This window comes from Bufo bufo, chromosome 7 (assembly GCF_905171765.1).
Source record: "Bufo bufo chromosome 7, aBufBuf1.1, whole genome shotgun sequence".
Classification (NCBI taxonomy): domain Eukaryota; kingdom Metazoa; phylum Chordata; class Amphibia; order Anura; family Bufonidae; genus Bufo; species Bufo bufo.
Genome location: NC_053395.1, coordinates 185,927,475 through 185,953,406, shown reverse-complemented (window position 1 = coordinate 185,953,406; position 25,932 = coordinate 185,927,475). Strand labels below are relative to the sequence as shown.

Sequence of the window (25,932 nt, the reverse complement as noted above, 5' to 3'; positions counted from 1 at the left end):
ACGCACACCGAGGACGAGCACCGCTATAGCTCACATATCCATGTGTCTTCATAGCCGGATTAGGCTCATACAGCATGTGAGGCTGAACAAGTTAAAACAAGGCGCTGCAGCAAGGCCGCTTACCCCGCCAGTGACGATCGCGTGCACCTCCTTCCTTACTTCAGAGCGGAGTGCCATAGGCTCCGGCAGCCCGCTCAAACTGACCAATCACTAAGCTCCTTACTGTAAGGAGCTTTGTCATTGGTTGTTTCAGGCAGCAGCCACATCGCTGCGCTGCCCGTGCCGTTCACTGCACTGATGAATGGCAGGGAAAAAAAAAAATCGAAGGTGTATTGTTACGTCATAGACTTTTTCCAGGGAGTAAAGTGGCCTGAACAGGCGTCTATGACGCTTGTACCAGCGTTATTGCGACCTCTGGTCATCAGTATCTGATCGGTGAGGGTCCAACACCCAGGAACCCCGGCGATTAGCTGTTTCAGAAGGCAGCAGCACTCCTGTGAGAGCCGTGGACTTCTCAGCTTTTCCTATGTCAGTGACGTTACGTTCATCGGTCACTTATCTGAACATTTTACAATTCTCTACATGCTTTCAGCAATGGTCTTTGACAGTCATTCTTGAATGGTCCTATAAAAAGCAGACATGTTGTAACACTTTCCCTTCCTAGAGAAAGCTGTCTCCATCGCATTAATCACATGCAAGCTGTACTGCAGAGCATACTGTCAGACTGCTCTCTGGAGTCGCTCCTCGTGAACGTCATAACAGCAGAACATCCTGAACCACCAAGTGAGTAACAGATTTCTAGAATCTGGTCAAATCCACACAAAGCAATAGTGTTACAAGTAGTACTTAGTTAAAACCAGCAAAAATTGTCTGACAAACAGGTTGGCAGATGAGGGGGGGGGGTGTCAGTCCAGGGACAGCACTGCTGCAGCCAGACACCACCTCTGCCAGTCAGGGGAATGTCAGCTCCAGTAGGCAGGGAACCAGGAGAGCAGGGCAGGCCAGACAGGTGCTGGTAGTAGGAGACTCAATTATTAGAGGTACAGATAGGGCGATCTGACACAAAGACCGTGATCGCCGAACAGTGTGCTGTCTTCCTGGCGCTCAAGTTCGACACATCGCGGATTGGGTTGACAGATTCCTGGGAGGGGCTGGAGAAGATCCAGCGGTCATGGTCCATATCGGAACCAATGACAAAGTTAGAGGTAGGTGGAGAGTCCTTAAAAATGATTTTAGAGATTTAGGTCACAAGCTCAGGGCAAGGACCTCAAAAGGTAGCGTTCTCCGAAATACTGCCTGTACCAGAAGCCACACAAGAAAGGCAGCGGGAGATTAACAAGTGGCTCAAGAACTGGTGTAGGAAGGAGGGGTTTGGGTTCCTGGAGAACTGGGCCAACTTCTCTATCGGGTACAGGTTCTATCGTAGGGACGGGCTGCACCGCAATGGGGAAGGGGCAGCTGTGTTGGGGGAGAAGATGGCTAGAAGGTTGGAGGAGTGTTTAAACTAGGGACTCGGGGGGAGGGTAAATATGTTATAGGAGGCGAAGATAGTGCAGATAGAGACCGGGGGCAAGGTAGTGGGACTGGGGGAGGAATGGAAAGAGGGACTAGAACAGTTCAGAAGGAAAGGTGTAGGGGAAAAAAAAAAAAAAATACATAAACCTCTCAAATGTATGTATACTGCCAGGCCTGACTAATAAAACTGGGGAACTGGAATTAGTGATGTGTGAGGAGGACTATGACATAGTGGGAATAACTGAGACATGGCTGGATGATAACTGACTGGGCAGTTAATGTACAGGGTTACAGTCTGTTTAGAAAGGATCGTCAAAACCAGAGAGGGGGAGGGGTCTGCCTTTATGTAAAGTCCTGTCTAAAGCCCACAGTCCGGGAAGATATAAGTGAGGGACATGAACATGTGGAGTCATTGTGGGTAGAAATACATGGAGGCAAAAACAATAATAAAATACTAATAGGAGTTTATTACACTGCTCAAAAAAATAAAGGGAACACAAAAATAACACATCCTAGATCTGAATTAATTAAATATTCTTCTGAAATACTTTGTTCTTTACATAGTTGAATGTGCTGACAACAAAAATCACACAAAAATAAAAAAAATGGAAATCTAATTTTTCAACCCATGGAGGTCTGGATTTGGAGTCACACTCAAAATTAAAGTGGAAAAACACACTACAGGATGATCCAACTTTGATGTAATGTCCTTAAAACAAGTCAAAATGAGGCTCAGTAGTGTGTGTGGCCTCCACGTGCCTGTATGACCTCCCTACAACGCCTGTGCATGCTCCTGATGAGGTGGCGGACGGTCTCCTGAGGGATCTCCTTCCAGACCTGGACTAAAGCATCTGCCAACTCCTGGACAGTCTGTGGTGCAACGTGACATTGGTGGATAGAGCGAGACATGATGTCCCAGATGTGCTCAATTGGATTCAGGTCTGGGGAACGGACGGGCCAGTCCATAGCATCAATGCCTTCGTCTTGCAGGAACTGCTGACACACCCCAGCCACATGAGGTCTAGCATTGTCTTGCATTAGGAGAAACCCAGGGCCAACCGCACCAGCATATGGTCTCACAAGGGGTCTGAGGATCTCATCTCGGTACCTAATGGCAGTCAGGCTACCTCTGGCGAGCACATGGAGGGCTGGCGAAATGCCACCCCACACCATTACTGACCCAATGCCAAACCGGTCATGTTGGAGGATGTTGCAGGCAGCAGAACGTTCTCCACGGCGTCTCAAGACTCTGTCACGTCTGTCACATGTGCTCAGAGTGAACCTGCTTTCATCTGTGAAGAGCACAGGGCGCCAGTGGCAAATTTGCCAATCTTGGTGTTCTCTGGCAAATGCCAAACGTCCTGCACGGTGTTGGGCTGTAAGCACAACCCCCACCTGTGGACGTCGGGCCCTCATATCACCCCCATGGAGTCTGTTTCTGACTGTTTGAGCAGACACATGCACATTTGTCGCCTGCTGGAGGTCATTTTGCAGGGCTCTGGCAGTGCTCCTCCTTGCACAAAGGCGGAGGTAGCGGTCCTGCTGCTAGGTTGTTGCCCTCCTACGTCCTCCTCCACATCTCCTGATGTACTGGCCTGTCTCCTGGTAGCGCTTCCATGCTCTGGACACTACGCTGACAGACACAGCAAACCTTCTTGCCACAGCTCGCATTGATGTGCCATCCTGGATAAGCTGCACTACCTGAGCCACTTGTGTGGGTTGTAGACTCAGTCTCATGCTACCACTAGAGTGAAAGCACCGCCAGCATTCAAAAGTGACCAAAACATCAGCCAGGAAGCATAGGAACTGAGAATTGGTCTGTGGTCACCACCTGCAGAACCACTCCTTTATTGGGGGTGTCTTGCTAATTGCCTATAATTTCCACCTGTTGTCTATCCCATTTGCACAACAGCATGTGAAATTGATTGTCACTCAATGTTGCTTCCTAAGTGGACAGTTTGATTTCACAGAAGTGTGATTGACTTGGAGTTACATTGTGTTGTTTAAGTGTTCCCTTTATTTTTTTGAGCAGTGTATAAACCACCTAATATACCAGAGTCCACAGAAAATCTACTTCTAAACGAGATAGACGAGGCGGCAAATCATAATGAGGTGGTTATTATGGGGGACTTCAACTACCCAGATATACACTGGGAAACAAACCTGTACATCTCATAAAGGAAACAGGTTATTTGGCAATAACCTAAGACAATTACCTTTCCCAACTGGTTCAGGACCCGACTAGAGGGACGGCCATACTGGACTTAGTATTAACCAATAGACCTGACAGAACAACAGACGTGCAGGTCGAGGGACACCTGGTAAATAGTGACTATAAAGTAATAACCTTCCAATTATCATTCAAACGAGCATTTCTACACGGAGGAACAAAAATACCAAAACTTCAAAAAAGCTAAATTTAGCCAACTAAGAGGCCATAGGCCTAACTAACTGGGACAAAGTCCTCAAAAATAAAAAAAATACAGCCACAAAATGGGATATCTTTAAAAGCATCCTAAAATCTAATTGAGAGAGGTACATACCTTAGGGGAATAAAAGCTTAAAGGGGTTCTGCAGTTTTTAAACTATCCTTTAAACTGATGATCTATCATAGCCAGACCTTTATTTCTGATATTTGCAGATTCTATACTGACAGGGAATGTCCAACAGGATTGGCGCATGGCAAATGTGGTGCCAATATTCAAAAAGGGTCCAAAAACAGAGCCTGGAAACTATAGGCCGGTAAGTTTAACATCTGTGGTGGGTAAACTGTTTGAAGGTTTTCTAAGAGATGCTATCTTGGAGTACCTCAAAGAAAATAAGCGAATAACGCCATATCAGCATGGCTTCATGAGGGATCGGTCATGTCAAACTAATTTAATCAGTTTCTACGAGGAGGTAAGTTCTAGACTTGACAGCGGCGAATCAATGGATGTCGTATATCTGGACTTCTCCAAAGCATTTGACACTGTACCGTATAAAAGGTTAGTATATAAAATGAGAATGCTCGGACTGGGAGAAAACGTCTGTATGTGGGTAAGTAAGTGAGTGATAGAAAACAGAGGGTGGTTATACTCCGATTGGGTCACTGTCACTAGTGGGGTACCTCAGGGGTTAGTATTGGGCCCTATTCTCTTCAATATATTTATTAATGATCTTGTAGAAGGCTTGCACAGTAAAATATCAGTTTTTGCAGATGACACTAAACGTTGTAAAGTAATTGACACGGAAGAGGACAGTATACTACTACAGAGGGATCTGGATAGACTGGAGGCTTGGGCAGAGAAGTGGCAGATGAGGTTAAAGGCTACTTTCACACTTGCGTTTTTCTTTTCCTGCACAGAGTTCCGTCCTAGGGGCTCTATACTGGAAAAGAACTGAACAGTTTTATCCCCATGCATTCTGAATGGAGCGTTCAGGATGTCTTCAGTTCAGTCTTGCTACGGTTTTATCTCCGGCCAAAATAAACTGAAGACTTGCCGGAATGCTGGCATTTTTTTCCATAGGAATGTATTAGTGCTGGATCCGGCATTCAAAATACCGTAAAAAAAGTAGAAAATAAATAAATGCCGGATCCTTTTTGACGGATGACACCGGAAAGACGGATCTGGCATTTCAATGCATTTTTCTGACTGATTAGGATCCTGATCAGTCTTACAAATGCCATCAGTTGGCATACGTTTTGCGTTACGGCGACGGAACTGCCTGCCGGATCACTCTGCCGCAAGTGTGAAAGTAGCCTAACACTGACAAATGTAAGGTTATGGACATGGGAAGGAGTAATACAAGTCACCCGTATACACTAAATGGTAAAACACTTGGTGAACCTGACATGGAAAAGGACTTAGGAATTTTAGTGAACAGCAAACTAAGATGTAGAAAACAGTGTCAGGCAGCTGCTGCTAAGGTCAATAAGATAATGGGTTGCATCAAAAGGGGCAGAGGAGGGCAACTAAAGTAATAACTGGAATTGGGGGGGGGGGGGGGGGGGGGACTACAGTACCCTGAAAGATTATCAACTAGGGTTATTCACTTTAGAAAAAAAGACGACTGAGGGGAGATCTAATAACGATGTATAAATATATCAGGGGTCAGTACAGAGATCTCTCCCATCATCTATTTAGCCCCAGGACTGTGACGAGGGGACATCCTCTGCGTCTGGAGGAAAGAGCAGTGAGACTATGGAACTCTCTGCCTGAGGAGGTGGTGATGGTGAGTTCACTAAAAGAGTCCAAGAGGGGCCTGGATGTATTTCTGGAGTGTAATAATATTACAGGCTATAGCTACTAGAGAGGGGTCGTTGATCCAGAGAGTTATTCTGATTGGAGTTCGGAAGGATTTTTTTTTCCCCTTAAAAGGGTTGTCCAGGTTCAGGGCTGAACCCGGATATGCCCATAATTTTACCCAGGCAGCCCCCCTGATGTTAGCGTCGGAGCATTTCATTCAACTCTTTTGTTTACAATATCACACTGCCAGGCGGAGGCTTCCGCCCGGCAGGGTGTTCAGTGACGTAACCGGCTCTGATGGGCGGGCTTTAGCGCTGCCCTAGCCGTTTTACAGCCAACGGGCTCACTGCTGGGCGGAAGCCTCCACCTGCCAGCCCCATGGAGAGCCCGGTACGTCACCGGAACCCCGGAAAATGCCTTTGCCCTGCGTGATTCAGCGCAGGGCAAAGGAGAGCATCGGAGCATGAACTGCTCCGATGCTCAAGTCAGGGGTACTGCCTGGGTGAAAATGGGCATATGTATGGGGTCAGCTCTGAACCCGGAAAACCCCTTTAAGTTGAGAAAATTGGTTTCTACCTCAGTTTTTTTTTTTTTTGCCTTCCTCTGGATCAACTTGCAGGATAACAGGTCGAACTGGATGGACAGATGTCTTTTTTCAGCCTTATAAACTATGTTACAACATTTCTAGTGCTTTGGCTTTATCACATTTTACCGATTCTAACTTGAAGCATGTTTTCATCTCCATTCACATCCAAAGTGAAGATTTTTAGGCGTGTCAATGGTTTATCTACACTCCATCATTATATATACACACACACACACACACACACACACACGTGACTCCACATGGTTCCTACTACAAAGCATCCTGTAGTGTACAGCACTACAACGCTCTAATAGCTAGCTGAGAGGTTACTTTGGGGGGGGGGGGGGGGAAACACACTAAGCAAATAGTATAAGATAAGCACAATGACTCATCTTGTAACTTTTTTTTTTGCTTCTTTTTCGTTTACAATGACAGATCACATACACTAAAAGTAAAAACAAAAATAATCAAAAGACAGTCAAGATTTTATAAAAGGTTTTAAATACAAAAAGTGGAGCTAGTGTATAAAGAGGGAGGGCCTGCCTATTACACAATTGTTTTTGTGGAAGCCATGATATGTAGACATTTATAATGGTTCATTCGTTTTCAGCCCGTCAATCATCCAGGAGGCCCAATTACCGGACTGTTGCGAGCTCCCCGGGCAGCAGCTAATGCTACTATAACACATGGCACACTATAATAAGACTGCACACTATAATATGTATGTCTCGGTTGCCAGCAAACTATAATAGCATAATGTAGTTTGAGACTGGCATTCCTCCGTATGAGTTAGATATCAGTCGTAGACTCGTAGCAGTATTCTCTGAATAATTCACAATATTTAATATGGCACATATAATATGTCTATACCATATTCCACACTATAATAGCACCTGGTCAGTTTCCCTGAGCTAGAGAGAGTGGACACTAGCTACTATGTCATCTTCCATACACAACACACAGAGAAGAGGAGGAGATCTTGCTCCCCTATACCTCTGTAGCACACGATCAGGAGGATATTATACAGCAGTACTAAGCAGTCTGGCTGTGTATCCAGCCCGGAGGAGAGATAAAAAAGCTTACTAGAGCCCTATGTAGCTTCTTGTGGTGTCTTCTTGCCTCTGTCTACATGCAGCAGCTCATTCCTCCTCTCACTTCCCTCTCTACAGACCAGGGTGCAGCAACCTTTGGCGCTGTTCAACTACAACTCCCAGCATGCAGACCTGATAAATTGTTCTCAAAACCACCATAAAAGTCGGAAGAGCATGCTAAAAGTAATTTTGCAATAGTTGGAGTACCAGAGGTTTCTGAAACTGCGCTGACTTTTACAGGCTTCATGTAACCTGATCCCTCAGTGAGCTGATAATCTGTCTGGTGTATCAATGAACAGAGGGTGAATAATCCGTTCAAATGGAGGAGAGTATAGAGAAATGGCTGGTAAGTGGAGAAAGAGGCGTTTTTCTCTCATAAGATTTATTGCAAAGTTTCTTATATTCGCTTTTACTACTGACTTATGCAAAGTTTGTTGAGGGACCTGTGCCTATTTCAGCCTGAGAATTTCAGAGAAAAAGCACTGCATTGATAAAAACCTCAATGTCTAGCATTAAACCTCAAAAGTTTGATACGCTAAGCACAGCTGCAAGTCAGCATAGAAAATACAGATATAAAACCCAAAAAAAAAAAAAAGGAATACTGTTAGAAAGAACAAAGTCACAAAGCAAACATGGCAATGAAAGGATGAAAAGGCCATTCAGAGGCATGTGCGAACTAGGGCAGAGGGAAGATGCTGAAATACACAAGTCTTTAGAGACGGCAAAATAAGGATTATGCTATTGGTTCTAAGACACTAGAGGTGACAGCAGCAGTATATCTGTTTCAGCAGAAAATAAATAAAAAATAAGTCAGTTTTGCCTGAAGTATCAGCACTCGTTCACCAACCTACAACTCATGCTGGGTTTGGCCAACATTAATCTGTAATGATCAGCAGGTGCGAACCCGCTGTCCCAAGTGACCAACCTCCTCAGAGGGGAGGACTAAGTGTACCCCTCGTTCTTCACAATACTTTTGATGGTGAGGATATACTTTCCCAAGGGGTACACCAAACCCTACCTCTGAAGGGGGGGGTTGGAACATGAGGAAATGAGAACCTGGGTTTGGACCCACTGGACTGGCCTCCAGATGGCTCAGGACACCCAGAGGGTGCCAGGTGGCCAGAAGCTGATCATACGGAGACAAAGCAATGTCGGGATACAGAGTCCAAAGTCAGGGCAGGCAGCAATATGGAGAAGTCCGTAAATGAGGTCCGAGGTCAGGGAAGGTGGCAAGATAGCAAAATCCATAAGACAAGATACAAGGTCAGGGCAAAAAGGCAAGGTCTGTTACACAAGATGCAGGGTCCGGTAAACAGTAATGACAGAAAGCAGACAGTTAGTTGCTCAGGCGCCTTCCTGTAGAAGGAGGCGCCTTTAAATACCCTCTGCAGACCAGTCATAGGCTAGGGAAAATAGGAGGCGTCCGCATGCTGCCTCACATAAGGAGAAGAGACACGCCCGCACACACCCTATATGTATACAAGGAACTCTGAGCCAAAGTGCAAGCTCTGCTAAGAGCCAAGAGGGAGATGCTGGAGGCAGGAACCCCAAAAACCACAGCCAAGAACCCCGCTGTCCACGCCGGGTCAGCACAGCGTACAGCAGTGGGGAGGAGTGAGGAAGCCCTGCGCCCGAACCTGCATGTGGGGACAGAATCGCTGGCACAGGAAACGGGGTTAACATAATCTAATGTTTACGGCCACCATCAAGAGGTTTGAAACCTGCGACGGGAAGCCTACTCACCCGCTTCCTGGCACTAGATCACTGCTCCTTCTCTCCCCTGTCTCTAAGGTTGTCCACTACCGTCTTGACCCTGCTGCAACAGCGGTGACCTTCTCCCCTTGCGTCATGTCAAGCGGTCACATGGCACAAGGGGAGCAGGTCACCTCCGAAGCCAACAATTGGGTTCAGCAGCATTAAGATGGAAAAGGACATCCTGGGAGCGCAGTGGAGTAGCCAAGATGATCAAAAGCAGGGAGCCATAGCTAGGAAGCAGTTAAGATTCCCTTTGTAGGTCTGCCCATCAACTCTGGAGGACTTCTGTATTCGTAACGGTTGGCCGAGCTCCATGTAACCCATGTGTGACCTCCTTCCCTGACATTTTGTCAAGCCTTATGAAAATCTCATAAAAGTAGCATGTCTGCATCCCACTTATATCCAGCTTTACCCAGAACAACTCATTAATGACCACTTTACTACAAACACATCTATGACAACAAATCCTATTAGGACTTGAATCATTCCAACGTTCTATTGTGGCTGAGAACTAGACCTTCGTCCATGGGTGTTAGTAATCCCGTGACTTGTATGCAATGCCATCTGAGAAAATCCTGATGTATGATTCAGTTTAATTTTTTTTTTCCTCTAAAGGCACCCAAAACTGAGGACTTATTCTGAGGTTCACGGTTGTGGCCCAACGCCTGCCTGAAATACGTAGCTGCTCTACAGATCTTAGATTTACTTGGAGCCGGGACTTCCCAGACTGCATGGTCTATCATGGTAACCATGATACAGAAGTGAACAGAACCTAAGGAAGTACGAATTTAGGCATCAAGAGATTTTTTTAGGAGATCGTTTTTTTTGTTATTTGAGCACTTTTCTTCAACAAATGGAAATCAAATCGATCCAATTGTGCCCCCCACCACCAACCTGGTGCATCAACATTAAACATGAGATCATTTAGGATTCTGCATAGATACGCCATAAAAATACTTACAGTTGCAAGAAAAAGTATGTGAACCCTTTGGCATGATATGGATTTCTGCACAAATTGGTCATAAAATGTGATCTGATCTTCATCTAAGTCACAACAATAGACAATCACAGTCTGCTTAAACTAATAACACACAAAGAATTAAATGTTACCATGTTTTTATTGAACACACCATGTAAACATTCACAGTGCAGGTGGAAAAAGTATGTGAACCCCTAGACTAATGACACCTCCAAGAGCTAATTGGAGTGAGGTGTCAGCCAACTGGAGTCCAATGAATGAGATTGGAGGTGTTGGTTACAGCTGCCCTGCCCTATACAAAACACACACCAGTTCTGGGTTTGCTTTTCACAAGAAGCATTGCCTGATGTGAATGATGCCTCGCACAAAAGAGCTCTCAAAATACCTACGATTAAGAATTGTTGACTTGCATAAAGCTGGAAAGGGTTATGAAAGTATCTCCAAAAGCCTTGCTGTTCATCAGTCCACGGTAAGACAAATTGTCTATAAATGGAGAAAGATCAGCACTGCTGCTACTCTCCCTAGGAGTGGCCGTCCTGTAAAGATGACTGCAAGAGCACAGCACAGACTGCTCAATGAGGTGAAGAAGAATCCTAGAGTGTCAGCTAAAGACTTACAAAAGTCTCTGGCATATGCTGACATCCCTGTTAGCAATTCTACGATACGTAAAACACTAAACAAGAATGGATTTCATGGGAGGATACCACAGAGGAAGCCACTGCTGTCCAAAAATAAAAACATTGCTGCACATTTACAGTTTGCACAAGAGCACCTGGATGTTCCACAGCAGTACTGGCAAAATATTCTGTGGACAGATGAAACCAAAGTTGAGTCGTTTGGAAGAAACACACAACACTATGTGTGGAGAAAAAGAGGCACAGCACACCAACATCAAAACCTCATCCCAACTGTGAAGTATGGTGGTGGGGGCATCATGGTTTGGGGCTGCTTTGCTGCGTCAGGGCCTGGACGGATTGCTATCATCGAAGGAAAAATTCATTACCAAGTTTATCAAGACATTTTGCAGGAGAACTTAAGGCCATCTGTCCACCAGCTGAAGCTCAACAGAAGATGGGTGTTGCAACAGGACAACGACCCAAAGCATGGAAGTAAATCAACAACAGAATGGCTTAAACAGAAGAAAATACGCCTTCTGGAGTGGCCCAGTCAGAGTCCTGACCTCAACCCGATTGAGATGCTGTGGCATGACCTCAAGAAAGCGATTCACACCAGACATCCCAAGAATATTGCTGAACTGAAACAGTTCTGTAAAGAGTAATGGTCAAGAATTACTCCTGACCGTTGTGCACGTCTGATCTGCAACTACAGGAAACGTTTGGTTGAAGTTATTGCTGCCAAAGGAGGTTCAACCAGTTATTAAATCCAAGGGTTCACATACTTTTTCCACCTGCACTGTGAATGTTTACATGGTGTGTTCAATAAAAACATGGTAACATTTAATTCTTTGTGTGTTATTAGTTTAAGCAGACTGTGATTGTCTATTGTTGTGACTTAGATGAAGATCAGATCACATTTTATGACCAATTTGTGCAGAAATCCATATTATTCCAAAGGGTTCACATACTTTTTCTTGCAACTGTAGATGTTGGTTCATTCAATGCCAAATGGTCAATTGTCTTCCATTCTGTATTGTGGCCTGTACTTGGACTTATGGTCAGCTCAGGCAGGGAGGAGAGGTATAAAGAAAAGGTTTATATAATATTTTCCCCTTTTTGGGGGGTGGAAAAAACAAAAGTGGACAAGTAAAGTCAGTTTCACGTATGTAGAGAACAGCCTGCCAGAGCTTTCTGTATCCGGCGTTGCCAAATGGTAGCAGAATGCCAGTCGGCCCCATAAACTAAAATGGGGTCCAGCTGTTACCCTGCAAATATGCTGGGATTAGGTCCGGGGGGAGGACATACGCAGCAGCTTTTTGTCTGGCCGATTCCTGCCATTCTATGCCGGAACAAGCTGCCAGAAGACTATGCCGAATATGTGAAAATAGCTTTATTCACACTGCATTATAACCATTAGTATGTGGTCCTGTGTGTGCATGCGAGGGAAGGTTGCACATGCGTGTATACAGCGCCATTTAAATCCAGATGGTGTAAAAGCTGCACTTTCAGATGGCTGCAGATAGCAGCTGCGGTATAGTCAGCAAAGATACGGTGTAACCAATCTGACCAAAGCGTTCTCCACACCATTAATCAATGTAACGTAATATACCGCTCTCCGCGCATGTCATAAATTTTTTTTTAAAAAAGGGGTGAATAAAGTTGGGTTTCCATGGAAACCATTTCTGCAGTTTTACAAGTGTGTGGTAAGAGAATGCAATGTTCTGTTCAATCGCAGAATTAATTTCATCAAAAATGAAAAATGTAAGCATCCTACAGGTGTCTTGTCCCTTGCTGGTGTGATTTTTCTTCTTCTTATTGTCTGTAACTGCGTCTGGTCCATTTCATGTGGTACCTATGACACTGGCTGACCCGTTACATGTGCGCTGGGCAGCTGAAGGCATCTGTGTTGGTCCCATGTTCATATGTGTCCGCATTGCTGAGAAAAATGATGTTTTAATATATGCAAATGAGCCTCTAGGAGCAACGGGGGCGTTGTCATTACACCTAGAGGCTCTGCTCTCTCTGAAATTGCTGGAAAGAGTCTGGCAGCACAGAAGAGAACTGCCGGTGATCCTCTCCTGTATTGCGCCTGTCCAGATACTGAGGCGCACGGCCCAGCTTGAGACTTTAGGAGAAGTCAGGGCCAGATCTGGTGAGGTTTTCACTGTCTGACCATGTCCAAGTGCAGAGGGGACGGCAGAGGGGTTGTCTCGTCTGAGACAATGGGGGCATATCGCTAGGATATGCCCCTATTCTCCGATAGGTGCAAGGTGGGACCCGCACCTATCTCCTAAAAAGAGCCCTGCAAAGTGGTGGCTGGAGGACTCCGGTCCGGCCACCACCAAGCGCTCTCCCCATAGAAGTGAATGGGAGCGCACCGCTCATGACTGTCCACCACTTCCATTCACTTCTATAAGCCAGTGCTCGGCTATTTTCGGCAGCCCCACAGAAATGAATGGAGGGCAGCTGCGCATGCGCAGTGCGCCAACCACCACTTTCAGGGCTCCAATATACCCCCATTGTCTGAGATGAGACAACCCCTTTAAGGTATTCTACTGTATGGCATAACATTGTATACGAGTACTGTAAAAAAAAAAAAAAAAAAAAAGCTACAGTATGAACAGAGCTCAAGAAACAGAAACATAGAATGTGTCGGCAGATAAAAACCATTTGGCCCATCTAGTCTGCCCAATATACTGAATACTATGGATAGCCCCTGGCCCTATCTTATATGAAGGATGAAGCTTCCATTCATAAAAGAGCTAGAACAGCTAAGGCTACTTTCACACTAGCATTTTTTGCTAGATCCGGCAGGGTACAGCAAAAACGCTTCCGTTACTGATAATACAACCGTCTGCATCCGTGAACGGATCCGGTTGTATTATCTGTAACATAGCCAGGACGGATCCGTCATGAACACCATTGAAAACCAATGGGGGACGGATCAGTTTTCTATTGTGTCAGGGAAAACTGATCCGTCCCCGTTGACTTGCATTGTGTGTCATGACTGATCTGTTTTGCTCCGCATCCCAGGACGGAAAGCAAACTGCAGCATACTGTGGTTTGCTCTGCGGTATAAGCGCATTTTGGCGCACTCTGTTCTGTTCAGTTACGTTTTGTCCCCATTGACAATGAATGGGGACAAAACGGAAGCGTTCTTCTCCGGTATTGAGCCCCTATGACAGATCTCAATACCGGAAGATATTAACGCTAGTGTGAAAGTAGCCTAAACAGTCTCGACTTATAAAGAGGATCTATTACGATTCCATAATTTGTGACAAAGAATAGCAGCTGTATTAATCTTGTCCTCAGATATACCGAAGCCACCGGTGGACACCTAAAACCACTAGTGTGAACAGATCCTTACACACACAAGTGTCAGATTATTTTTAAACAGCGATGACTAGTACCACACAATGGTTCATCTGATGGATACAGGCGGTTAATAACTTGCTAGCGTATGTTATTACGTTATGTCACAGTTTGGTAATGATCATGTTTACATTGCACTAGACCAGGGTTTCTCAACTCCGGTCCTCGGGACCCACCTACCGGTCATGTTTTCAGGATTTCCTTAGTATTGAGCAGGCGATATAATTAGTGTCAGTTCATCAGGACTTACCGCAGGTGTTCATTGTGTGGGATATTCTCAAATCCTGACCGGTAGGCGGGTCCCGAGGACCCTGCACTACACCTATACACTTAATAATTAGGATTTCCATTGCCGAATTGTGAAGCGGGCGCTCTCATGAGCTTTACAAAGCTTGTTCTGGTTGTAAATGTTAATCCAGCTTTTCCACGACTGCAGGTCCTCTAGAATTTGGAGGGGCGTTCCCTGGCAGGTAGTACAAGACTCCTTGGTGTAATGTCACTCTGAACAGGGAGGGTGCGGATGGTGCATGCCTGACCTGTCCAGGTTCTGGATACTGATGAAATGGCTCGGTGTGCATTCCGTTTCCGTATGTCCGCTTCACAAAAAAAAATAAAACGTAATATTCTTGTCCCTTTGGCGGACAAGGACAGGCATTGTTACAACGGATCCGCACTGATCGTCCGTCTTCATCCACTGGGAACAGCTGAAGAAAGCTTTGCCCATTGCGTAGGGGACCTGCCAGGGTTCCGCAGCGTTTATATATCAGAAACAGCGGCTACTAAAACTACAGAGCTCTGCCTGGTGAACGATCAATGGGACAGGGCGCTCACTGAAGTTCTGAGGGATCATTCACACGTCAGTGTGCTGTCCGTGTTCTGAAGTCCTGGATTAACTACCCTGTCCATCAAAAATCTGAGCCAGCAGAGGTCCATTCACACTGCTTTTGCAATTTACGCAGGCGGTGCAAGTCAGAAGAATTTCCCAGAACATGCCACTGTATAGGCATATAAAGGGAAGAATCCTCTCCCTTGCTAATGAAAAATGGCGTTAAAAAGTCACAGGTGCAACTATAAGTTTTACGCCGCCCTCGACACTTTCCCTACAGGGGGCGTGGCAGACTGCTCCGACAAATTTATCTTCTGGCGCTAATGAAGCCAGAGATCTACGGCAGCTCTCAGCTGCCATAGATTTCCGTTTAGGTGCACGGACTGCAGGGGGAAGCGCCAAATTTATGACGAGGCATGCACCTAACTTAGGGGCATCCTCCGGCGGCGCAGGGGATATCAAGACAAGCGCCTGACTTGATAAGTCTCCCCCGTAGTGTCATGTAGTTGTACCGCATGCAAGTTAAATAAATGTTCACCATGTAGTATACGTTTTGGTTTTTTTTGCCTGATGGAACAGCACCGCAAACTATGCTATTCCATACAATTAAGGGGTCAAGTTAAGAAGTTATCCCCTATCTAGAAGACAGGGAATAACTAACTGATCACAGGTGTGTGTGTGTGGGGGGGTCCAACTGCTGAGACCCCCACGATCCTGAGGACAGGGCTCCCGATCCCTCCCGATCTGATGGAGCAGCAGGTCAGGCATGCACTTTGCCGCTCCATTCATACTCTATGGCAGCACTGGAGATTTCTGGCACTCCCATAAAGAATGAATGGAGTGGCAGGGTGCATACTTGACTGGCAGTTCCATCAGACAAGGGGAATGGGACTCCTGCTCTTGGGGTGCCCACTCGCCCTGCGATCAGACCACCAGCGATCAGTTAGTTACCCCCTATCCAGTGGATAACCTCTAAACTTGGCACAAACCCTTTAAAAATAAGGTATACTGATGTAAACCAGCCCGACAGAGGCCAAAGGAAACACTCTTCAGGACTGGGGATAAATCTGACGTACGCTCTGGAAGCTTTCCTGGCACATACGTCAAACGGACACTGAAAATGCAGTGTGAATTCAGCTTAAGACAAGTTAATTGTTGTGTTACTGGCACGTGTCATAAAGCATTCATCCGCAGCTGATGATTCAGAAAGTCATGATACATCAGTCGTGACTCAAACATGAAGACAAAAACTTGGAAAGAAACTGTAAAGTCCCATATTTCCAACATATTTAAATACTGAACATGAAGAAGTTTAAAAAATATATAAATAAAATAGACAATAGCAAAAATAACCAATAAAATAAACACTAACTTTTGTAATTTTTTGGGGATAAAAGAAATAATACTATATATACCTTAATTGGAGCTGTGGAAAACTTTACTTTCCTTGCCAGGGCTAGGTCTTCTTCCTCCGACAGGCCGGGTACTTCCTCATAATCGCTGAAGTCATAATCCGCGTCTTCATCTACCACAAGTTTTTCATTGTCAGTTGTAGGATGTTCTCCTTCAGTGTCTCGGTCATCATCAAAGGCTGCATTTTCAATACCAAAAGCTTCAGTAGAATATCTTATTACGTTTTTGTTGTTATCGATCTGTTCTTCAAATTCGCTTCCATCTTCCTCGTCACTGTCCACCTCCTCTTGGGCTTCATCTGCTGGTTTCATGACAACCTCCGTGCGAGCGTTTGTTACCTCGTCCACAGGAGCATTATGTTCTTCTTCCTTGAACTTTCTCTCTGCGATCTGGAGGCTGTCATTGAGACATGGCTTGGGACCGAGCGCCTTTATGTCCTCAAAGACATCATCTTTTAAGTTTCCATCTTCTTCACTCTCAGAAGATTCATTTTGTAGAACCACCAGCTGCGCTCGCACCATCTCAGTCTGAGATTTTTTAGATGCAGAATCCTCAGAAACATCTCCTTTCGTACCCGGAAGCGTATTGTTATTCTGAAGAGAACTGGATTCATCTTTTCCAGCCTGATCACCACCCAAGCTCAGGTCCTCTCCTACCTTTCGATTCTGAGCAGAAATGTTTTTGGTCCCATCATTATTTAGTCCTGTATCGGTCAAGGAATTAGAGTGGTTTACGGTCACAGATGAAGCAGTACTGCTGGACTCTATTAGAATTTCGTTAGTCTTGGACAAGTCTTTAGGTTCCTCTCCGTCACTGTCGGCAAGAAAACTTTCTAATCTCCTGCTTATGGGTCCCGCATTTAAGGAGGAAGAGGATGATGAAGATGTTGACCTGTGACCATGAAACTGACTGTTCTCAGAGGACGTAGACGTGTTGGACTTTGTTGAAGCGTTAATGGGGCTATGATCACAAGAGGCACTTTCCATTTCAACAGATCCATGTCTATGCTCAAGCCTGATCACCTTGTCCTCCTTGGTTGGAGAAGACCTGTCGAAAGTAGCCTGGCGGTTGAGATTTCTTTCAAATAGTTTTCTGGTTTCTGAAAATTTCTCCGCCAAAGTTACTTTATCCAAATCTACTTCTTCAACCGTATTGACCGATTTATCTGAACCCGGAACATCGGGGCTGATGTTTAAGGCATTGTTCTTTTGCACGCTTACATGAGTGTTGGTCGGTGGAGAAGAAACCTCGGGCTTTATAAGTTTGCTTTCCACCGGATCAGGAGGAGAGGAGCTCATCTGCATGAACATATTCTTGATCTTATGCACCCTATTACCATACGAGGCACGGCCTCGGTTAAGGTCTCCTTGTGCTCCATTAGCGTTTAATTTCAAAGACGTAGGCTTTGGAGAGATTTCTGGCTTGACCCCATCAAATGAACACTTGATAGCGTGGAAATCAGACTTATAAGTATTCCTGTGTGGAGACGCACTCCTGAGGGTCCGCTCCCCTTTGCCTTCTGTTTTCATCATTTTTTTTTTGTCACAAAGTTGGCCCACTTGAGAAAATGTACGTCGTCACTCCCCTTTCTGCATGGACAGCAAGGATCATAGGAATTAATGCAGCGCTGGGTTCATGGGAAATCCCGAGCAGTGAATCACTCCCTCCGCACTCAGCTGTCTGTCTAATTTCATTGCCACAAGACGACCATCTGCTGAACGAAAGAAGAACAAAATCATACAGGGGAACAAAACATTTTTCCATGATGCTTTGTCGTAAGCTTTGTAACAAGACTGTGCAAAATAGAGACATCTGCATAGCAGAGAGAGAACCACCAAATGCTGGAGGGAAAAAAGCAAAGTTGTACAAGATCTGGAATAAAAGGGGACAATGAAGGATAAAAATGTTCTGCAAATGACCCGCTGCACTCCAATAACCTAACAGGAAGCCAAACAAGGTTAAAACGGGACCAGGAACTCCAAACACTAAGGGGAGCCGAAGGTTCCCTGTCTGTATTGAGAAGGGTCAAGTGACAAACCATCTTAGAAGATGTTTCTGTACCAAAGTAACCGTGACATGAAGGATCAGTTCCTCAATTATGTTTAGTATAATTAACACACAGTGAGACCTGTCCAGAAGACAATTTCATCTCAAGTGGTGAAAGATCTTCAGTTCCATTATAGGCTATGTAAACCGGTCATCTTCTTTGAGAAGACCGCCCTAGTAGAAGAGCAACTGTCAGTGGTCGTCTCAAACAGGTTTCACTGTATTTAAAAGGGGTTTTCAAGAGGTTACTCTGGATAGGTCATCAGTATCAGATCAGTGGGGGTCTAACATCCAGGACCACTGCCGATCAGTTGTTTGAGAAGGCACCGGATAAGATACATCATCAATATTGAAAGGGTTTCCGAGATTTTTATACTGATGAACTGTCCTCAGGGCAGGTTATCAATAGCAGATTGACGGGGGGTCCAACACCCAACACCCCCGCCGATCAGCTTTTTGAGGAGGCCTTTCCAAACATAGCGCCATCCATTAAATAACAGCTGTACTTGGACCTATCCCAAGGACAGGTCATCAATATCAAAAGCTCAGACAACCCCAAGGCCTCACATTTTCAAGACAAGCCTGGACAAACATCTGACTTGGTTGCGGCGGCCTGTGATGGTCAGAACTGTGAAAACATCCAAGCGGACGGTGCGCCGCCGCTTCCCTAACTTCCATACACTTGTATAGGTGTATTAGGTGACCACCAACACCACCAAGTACTAGAGCTCTATTTCCATCGGTGCCATGGACTTTGAATAGAGGCAGATCGCATGCTCAACCACTGCTCCACTCAATCTCCCCCTAGTAGCGGGGGTCCCGGCAGTCAGACCACACCGATCCAGCATCTATCACCTATCCAGTGCTTCTGGCTGGAATACTTTATAGGCAGCAAACCACACCGCTTCATACCTGCTGCCGATATCTAGCACCGTCATTTACTTTTTCCTTGCTTATACAGCGGCGTACAGAGAGTCACCATTCACACCAGTCCTTGTCCCCAGTGGGACTCTCACACTGGAACCAAGTTCATAGGAAGCATTATTATATATGAAATATATATAGTAACTGGGCTGCATGTGCTTAACATGACATCCTAGGCTGCCCCGATCCGGAAAAGGGGCACGCCCAATAAAAAGGGTTAAGATCAAGAAGTCATCAGGAGTTGCTGTCCCTTGTAGTTCCACAAGGTACTGATAAGACGTGCAATCTGACGCTCAGCGCAGATGTTGACGGACTGTCATGCGTCGCTGTCATTGTCCCAGTATGCCAAATGACAGGCATCTTGACGGGCACACATAGCATGCCTCAACGCTCTGCAATGGAGTGCATGCCTAGTACTACAACCCCCACCAGGCACAGAGTACACATCATTATGGTAGATTTCTCACAGGGATGCTATAAAAATATCATTTACAGCTTTTCTGCGGCTTCCTGAACTTGCTGTGACACCACACAAGGCACCCAGGCTTCCATTCAAGTCCTACAAAGGGCTTCCAAGTCTTCCTGGAAGGCAGCCCAGCCGGGTGAGCGGCTGCAGACAATGAGGAGCACACAATGGATGTGGATGCAGAGGAGCAAACGGGGGAAGTGGAGCACAAGGATCACTGCGCCAGAGGCTGGAAGTTAGGAGCCCCCAGCAGCAGCACCCCCACCCCTCCAGCACAAAGCGGTGCACACCCCCAGGACCGGCCCGAGCTCACACGCACTCTGCCCGCTCCATGCGACCTCCAAGAGAACTTTACAAAGTTACCTGAACTCCTGTTATTTCCCCCCTCCTAATAGCGTGCGATGGACCCGTCCCGAGCAGCGATACGAAGCCAAGGAATAATACAACCGGGTCTCGCGGGGGGAGGCAGAGTACTAGGTGCTAAGGAAGGCTTCTTATGTCACTCTTAGCCGTGCCGCCATCACTTTTCCCTCCTCCCCCTGGTTCCGACTCCTTCTTCTTCCTCCTCGTTCTTCCCAAATAACTAACTGCCAAGCCGCGCGCGTCCACGGCGCCCAGCCAATCCGGAGCTCGCGGCGGCGCGCACTCCCGCTCCGGCTCTGACACAGGCCAGAGAAGAGGAGGAGGAGGAAGAGGCTCCAGGAGAACTTCCCAAGGCGCGCCCCCGAGGCTCGCTGCGCGTGCCCGCCTGCATAACACTGACAGCCTGTGAGAGGTCGAGAGCAGTCCCCGGCCAGCCTTGTAGCGTGGTGTTCACACCGCACGTCCTCTGCAGCGTGAAAGATAGAAGGTGTGCCGCACCTGAAACAAGACTTCTGAAAAGGCGTGGGTTTATAGCGGGGCGCCCCATACTTAAACTGGCCCTGGAAAAACCTAAAAGTGGCCCCATGTTGTAGGTGGGCCCAAATTGACAGAAGGTGGGCAACACAAGTAGTCAGGAACAACATATGTAGGTGGAGCCAGCAATACCACAGTGCAGAACACTATACTGCCACAGCAGAACCAAATATCACAGTGCAGAACACTATACCGCCCCAGCAGAACCAAATACCACAGTGCAGAACACTATACCGCCACAGCAGAACCAAATATCACAGTGCAGAACACTATACCGCCACAGCAGAACCAAATACCACAGCACAGCAGAACCAAATACCACAGTGCAGAACACTATACCACCACAGCAGAACCAAATACCACAGTGCAGAACACTACCGCCCCAGCAGAACCAAATAACACAGTGCAGAACGCTATACCGCCACAGCAGAACCAAATACCACAGTGCAGAACGCTATACCGCCACAGCAGAACCAGATACCACAGTGCAGAACGCTATACCGCCACAGCAGAACCAAATATCACAGTGCAGAACGCTATACCGCCACAGCAGAACCAAATATCACAGTGCAGAACACTATACCGCCACAGAAGAACCAAATACCACAGTGCAGAACACTATACCGCCACAGAAGAACCAAATACCACAGTGCAGAACACTATACCGCCACAGAAGAACCAAATACCACAGTGCAGAACACTATACCGCCACAGCAGAACCAAATACCAGTGCAGAACACTATACCGCCACAGCAGAACCAAATACCACAGTGCAGAACGCTAAACCGCCACAGCAGAACCAAATACCACAGTGCAGAACACTATACCGCCCCAGCAGAACCAAATACCACAGTGCAGAACACTATACCGCCACAGCAGAACCAAATATCACAGTGCATAATTCTCCATGTTTCCTCCTTTGCTGGCTGGATTCATTTTTCCATCACATTATACAGTCGTGGCCAAAAGTTTTGAGAATTACATAAATATTGGAAATTGGAAAAGTTGCTTAAGTTTTTATAATAGCAATTTGCATATACTCCAGAATGTTATGAAGAGTGATCAGATGAATTGCATAGTCCTTCTTTGCCATGAAAATTAACTTAATCCCAAAAAAAACTTTCCACTGCATTTCATTGCTGTCATTAAAGGACCTGCTGAGATCATTTCAGTAATCGTCTTGTTAACTCAGGTGAGAATGTTGACGAGCACAAGGCTGGAGATCATTATGTCAGGCTGATTGGGTTAAAATGGCAGACTTGACATGTTAAAAGGAGGGTGATACTTGAAATCATTGTTCTTCCATTGTTAACCATGGTGACCTACAAAGAAACGGTGACCTGCATAAAAATGGCTTCACAGGCAAGGATATTGTGGCTACTAAGATTGCACCTCAATCAACAATTTATAGGATCATCAAGAACTTCAAGGAAAGAGGTTCAATTCTTGTTAAGAAGGCTTCAGGGCGTCCAAGAAAGTCCAGCAAGCGCCAGGATCGTCTCCTAAAGAGGATTCAGCTGCGGGATCGGAGTGCCACCAGTGCAGAGCTTGCTCAGGAATGGCAGCAGGCAGGTGTGAGCGCATCTGCACGCACAGTGAGGTGAAGACTTTTGGAAGATGGCCTGGTGTCAAGAAGGGCAGCAAAGAAGCCACTTCTCTCCAAAAAAAACATCAGGGACAAATTGATCTTCTGCAGAAAGTTTGGTGAATGGACTGCTGAGGACTGGGGCAAAGTCATATTCTCCGATGAAGCCTCTTTCCGATTGTTTGGGGCATCTGGAAAAAGGCTTGTCCGGAGAAGAAAAGGTGAGTGCTACCATCAGTCCTGTGTCATGCCAACAGTAAAGCATCCTGAGACCATTCATGTGTGGGGTTGCTTCTCATCCAAGGGAGTGGGCTCACTCACAATTTTGCCAAAAAACACAGCCATGAATAAAGAATGGCACCAAAACACCCTCCAACAGCAACTTCTTCCAACAATCCAACAACAGTTTGGTGAAGAACAATGCATTTTCCAGCACGATGGAGCACCGTGCCATAAGGCAAAAGTGATAACTAAATGGCTCGGGGACCAAAATGTTGACATTATGGGTCCATGGCCTGGAAACTCCCCAGATCTTAATCCCATTGAGAACTTGTGGTCAATCCTCAAGAGGCGGGTGGACAAACAAAAACCCACTAATTCTGACAAACTCCAAGAAGTGATTATGAAAGAATGGGTTGCTATCAGTCAGGAATTGGCCCAGAAGTTGATTGAGAGCATGCCCAGTCGAATTGCAGAGGTCCTGAAAAAGAAGGGCCAACACTGCAAATACTGACTCTTTGCATAAATGTCATGTAATTGTCGATAAAAGCCTTTGAAACGTATGAAGTGCGTGTAATTATATTTCACTACATCACAGAAACAACTGAAACAAAGATCTAAAAGCAGTTTAGCAGCAAACTTTGTGAAAGCTAATATTTGTGTCATTCTCAAAACTTTTGGCCACAACTGTACACTGCTCGATTCCAGGGGTTACGACCACCCTGTAATCCAGCAGCGGTGGTCGTGCTTGCACACTATAGGAAAAAGCATCGCCCTGTCTGGTGGCTGTGACCGCGGGAGCGCACATAGGCCAGTGTTTTTTCCTATAGTGTGAAAGCATGCCCACCGCTGCTGGATTACAAGGTGGTCGTAACCATGGAAACAAGCAGTGTATAATGTACTGGAAAACTAAATCCAGCCAGCAAAGGAGGCAATATGGAGAATCACAATACATTAGTAAGTGCCTGGTATTAACTTTCTATATATAATAAATGCTATTTGCTGAAGTGACAAAAACCCCTTTAAATAATGTCACCATACAGTGCCACAATGTATCATTGTGAGTGTTCCTTCAACATTTAACACTTCCAGCCACTATAGTAAAATGAAATGCTAAATCCCTAGAATCTGGCCTAAAGGAATGTCCTGGATCTGTCACATGCGAGACGCTGACTGCGACCAGCAGACCCCCACTGACCTTTATTAGGGTCCGCCACAGTGTCCCTCATTTCATATAGTGCTGCATCCAGAGCTGTTCTGCACATCAAACATAACAGACTCTGCTCCTTATGGATCCTCCAGGATTACAGGATGCTCCTGGGACTCTGTCAGACATAATTGTGGGATGCCAACGCTAATTTGTTGTGGTTTAGGTATGACGAGTTTGGTTGTGAACACGGAGAACATGTAATTAGTTTATACTGTTCTTACCTTACTCCGGTGTTTGTCAACCAGTGGCTCTTGGCGCACGTGTGGTCCTCGGGCCCCTGCATGTGACCCCAGCTGTTGGCAGCTGCAATTATTACTGTGCGCCATCACATTATTAACACTTGGTACCAGGGTGAAAATCATATAGCTGGCGCTAATATCAAATCCTATCCTAAATGTTGGGGGCTCCGCCTTATACCTTAAAGGGATGTGTCACCAGGAAATCCACCATTAAACCAAGCACAATGCCTTGTAGGGCTAGCTGAATGTAATGATACCTTTCACTTAGCCAGGCATGTCTTTAACGCGGCGCAAAAGGGGCAGCTGCCCCGTTCCCAGTTGCTCCTGGGGGGCCCAAGGCAACTGCCTCTTGAGCCCCGCTGGCCACTGGAGGACCTTTCATGAGTCCATACTTTATTAACTAAGTAGCAGGAAATGTAGGGCATACATGGGGGATGTCCCTGCACTTACTATTATTTCTGGGCACCGCTGTGGCCCCCGTTACATTCTCCCGCGCTGTATGCTAAGTAACAGCATCGGAACGCCAGGGAGGAGACATCAGCTTTTCTCCTTGGACGTTCCTTCTCCCTGGCTGTACCGCTGTCTAAGAGACACCTTCTCCCTGGCTGTAGCGCTGTCTAAGAGACACCTTCTCCCTGGCTGTACCGCTGTCTAAGAGACACCTTCTCCCTGGCTGTAGCGCTGTCTAAGAGACACCTTCTCCCTGGCTGTAGCGCTGTCTAAGAGACACCTTCTCCCTGGCTGTAGCGCCATTATTCTGGAATGCACTTATTAGAAGTCACATATGTTTTGCAGTGACTGTAAAAGACGGTCTTCTCCTGGGTTCAGGCTCTCATGTTCACGGCTTCCGTCATTTCTTCAAACTAAAATAAAAGTTGCCAAGGCAACCGGCAATGCAAACCCAGAAGTTTCTCCGATGGACTGTGAACCGTGCGGCTGGAACGTGTTTACAGCAATTTCTGCTGATGATGATCTTGAATTTCACATTTTACAGCTTTATATGGCAGAACGAGCTCTGCCTGAGGTTTATGACACACATAAGTAATTTTTATCAAATATCTCCTCCCTGTAAACCTATAGTGATTTATTTGCCTTTCAGCTACAGACTTATGTTGTCATAATGAATTGCAGACTTGCCAATGTTGCATGCACTGCATCTAAGGGGCATCTGTCAGCAGATTTGTACCTATGACACTGGCTGACCTGTGAAGCTGAAAACATCTGTGTTGGTCCCATGTTCATATGTGTCCTCATTGCTGAGAAAAATGATGTTTTATTATATGCAAATGAGCCTCTAGGAGCAACGGGGGCGTTGTCCTTACACCTAGAGGCTCTGCTCTCTCTGCAACTGCTGAACCCTCTGCACTTTGATTGACAGGGAGAGGCAGTGTAAATGTGATCACGCGTTTAGAAAAATCCTGATCAACTATAGAGACAGGTCAGAAGATTACATTGGTGGAGCACATAGCAGCTTTGTCTGTCAATGGATTCTCCTATGTTAACGTGGACGAGCTGAAGACATCCCATTGACTTGTATTATGTATGAATCATAAAGTTACATTCCAGCTATAAAGTACTGACAAAATAATGGTTGATTTTATGATCTCCTAACAAGCTTCCCTTAGTTTTAGCTTCCTCCCTCTTGTACATGTTCCGGCTTTGACACCTATAATACACATGCTTAACTCCAGGGGCGGGGGGTCCTGCAGTTTTTTTAAACTGATGATCTATCCTCTGGATAGATCATCAGTCTCTGATCAGCGGGGTCTGACACCCGGGACCTCCGCCGATCAGCTGTTTGAGAAGGCAGCGGCGCTGGCAGGAGCACCACGGCCTTCTCGCTGTTTACCGCAGGCCCAGTGACGTCAGGACTAGTATCAATGGCCTGTGTGGGGCTAAGCTCCATTCAAATGAACAGAGCTTAGCCCGCCCAGGCCATTGTTACTAGTAGTGACGTCACTGGGCC

At 46.1% G+C, this 25,932-nt stretch overlaps 1 protein-coding gene across 4 annotated transcripts in view; it reads right to left on the bottom strand.

The window, feature by feature from the left end:
• The window catches only part of LOC121008636 (neurabin-1-like), an 84,391-nt gene extending 63,959 nt beyond the window's left edge, over window positions 1–20,432 (bottom strand). The window contains exons 1-2 of one of the 4 annotated variants that reach the window (XM_040441301.1): window positions 20,180–20,432; window positions 16,383–18,094 (exon numbers count right to left, since the gene is read on the bottom strand). In XM_040441301.1, coding sequence (XP_040297235.1) covers window positions 16,383–17,912 — 1,530 coding nt within the window. In that variant the 5' untranslated portion in view covers window positions 17,913–18,094; window positions 20,180–20,432. The remainder of the gene's footprint in view (window positions 1–16,382; window positions 18,095–20,179) is intronic. The other 3 variants (XM_040441298.1, XM_040441299.1, XM_040441300.1) reach the window with 3 other exon arrangements.
• Between the last annotated feature and the right edge of the window lie 5,500 nt (window positions 20,433–25,932).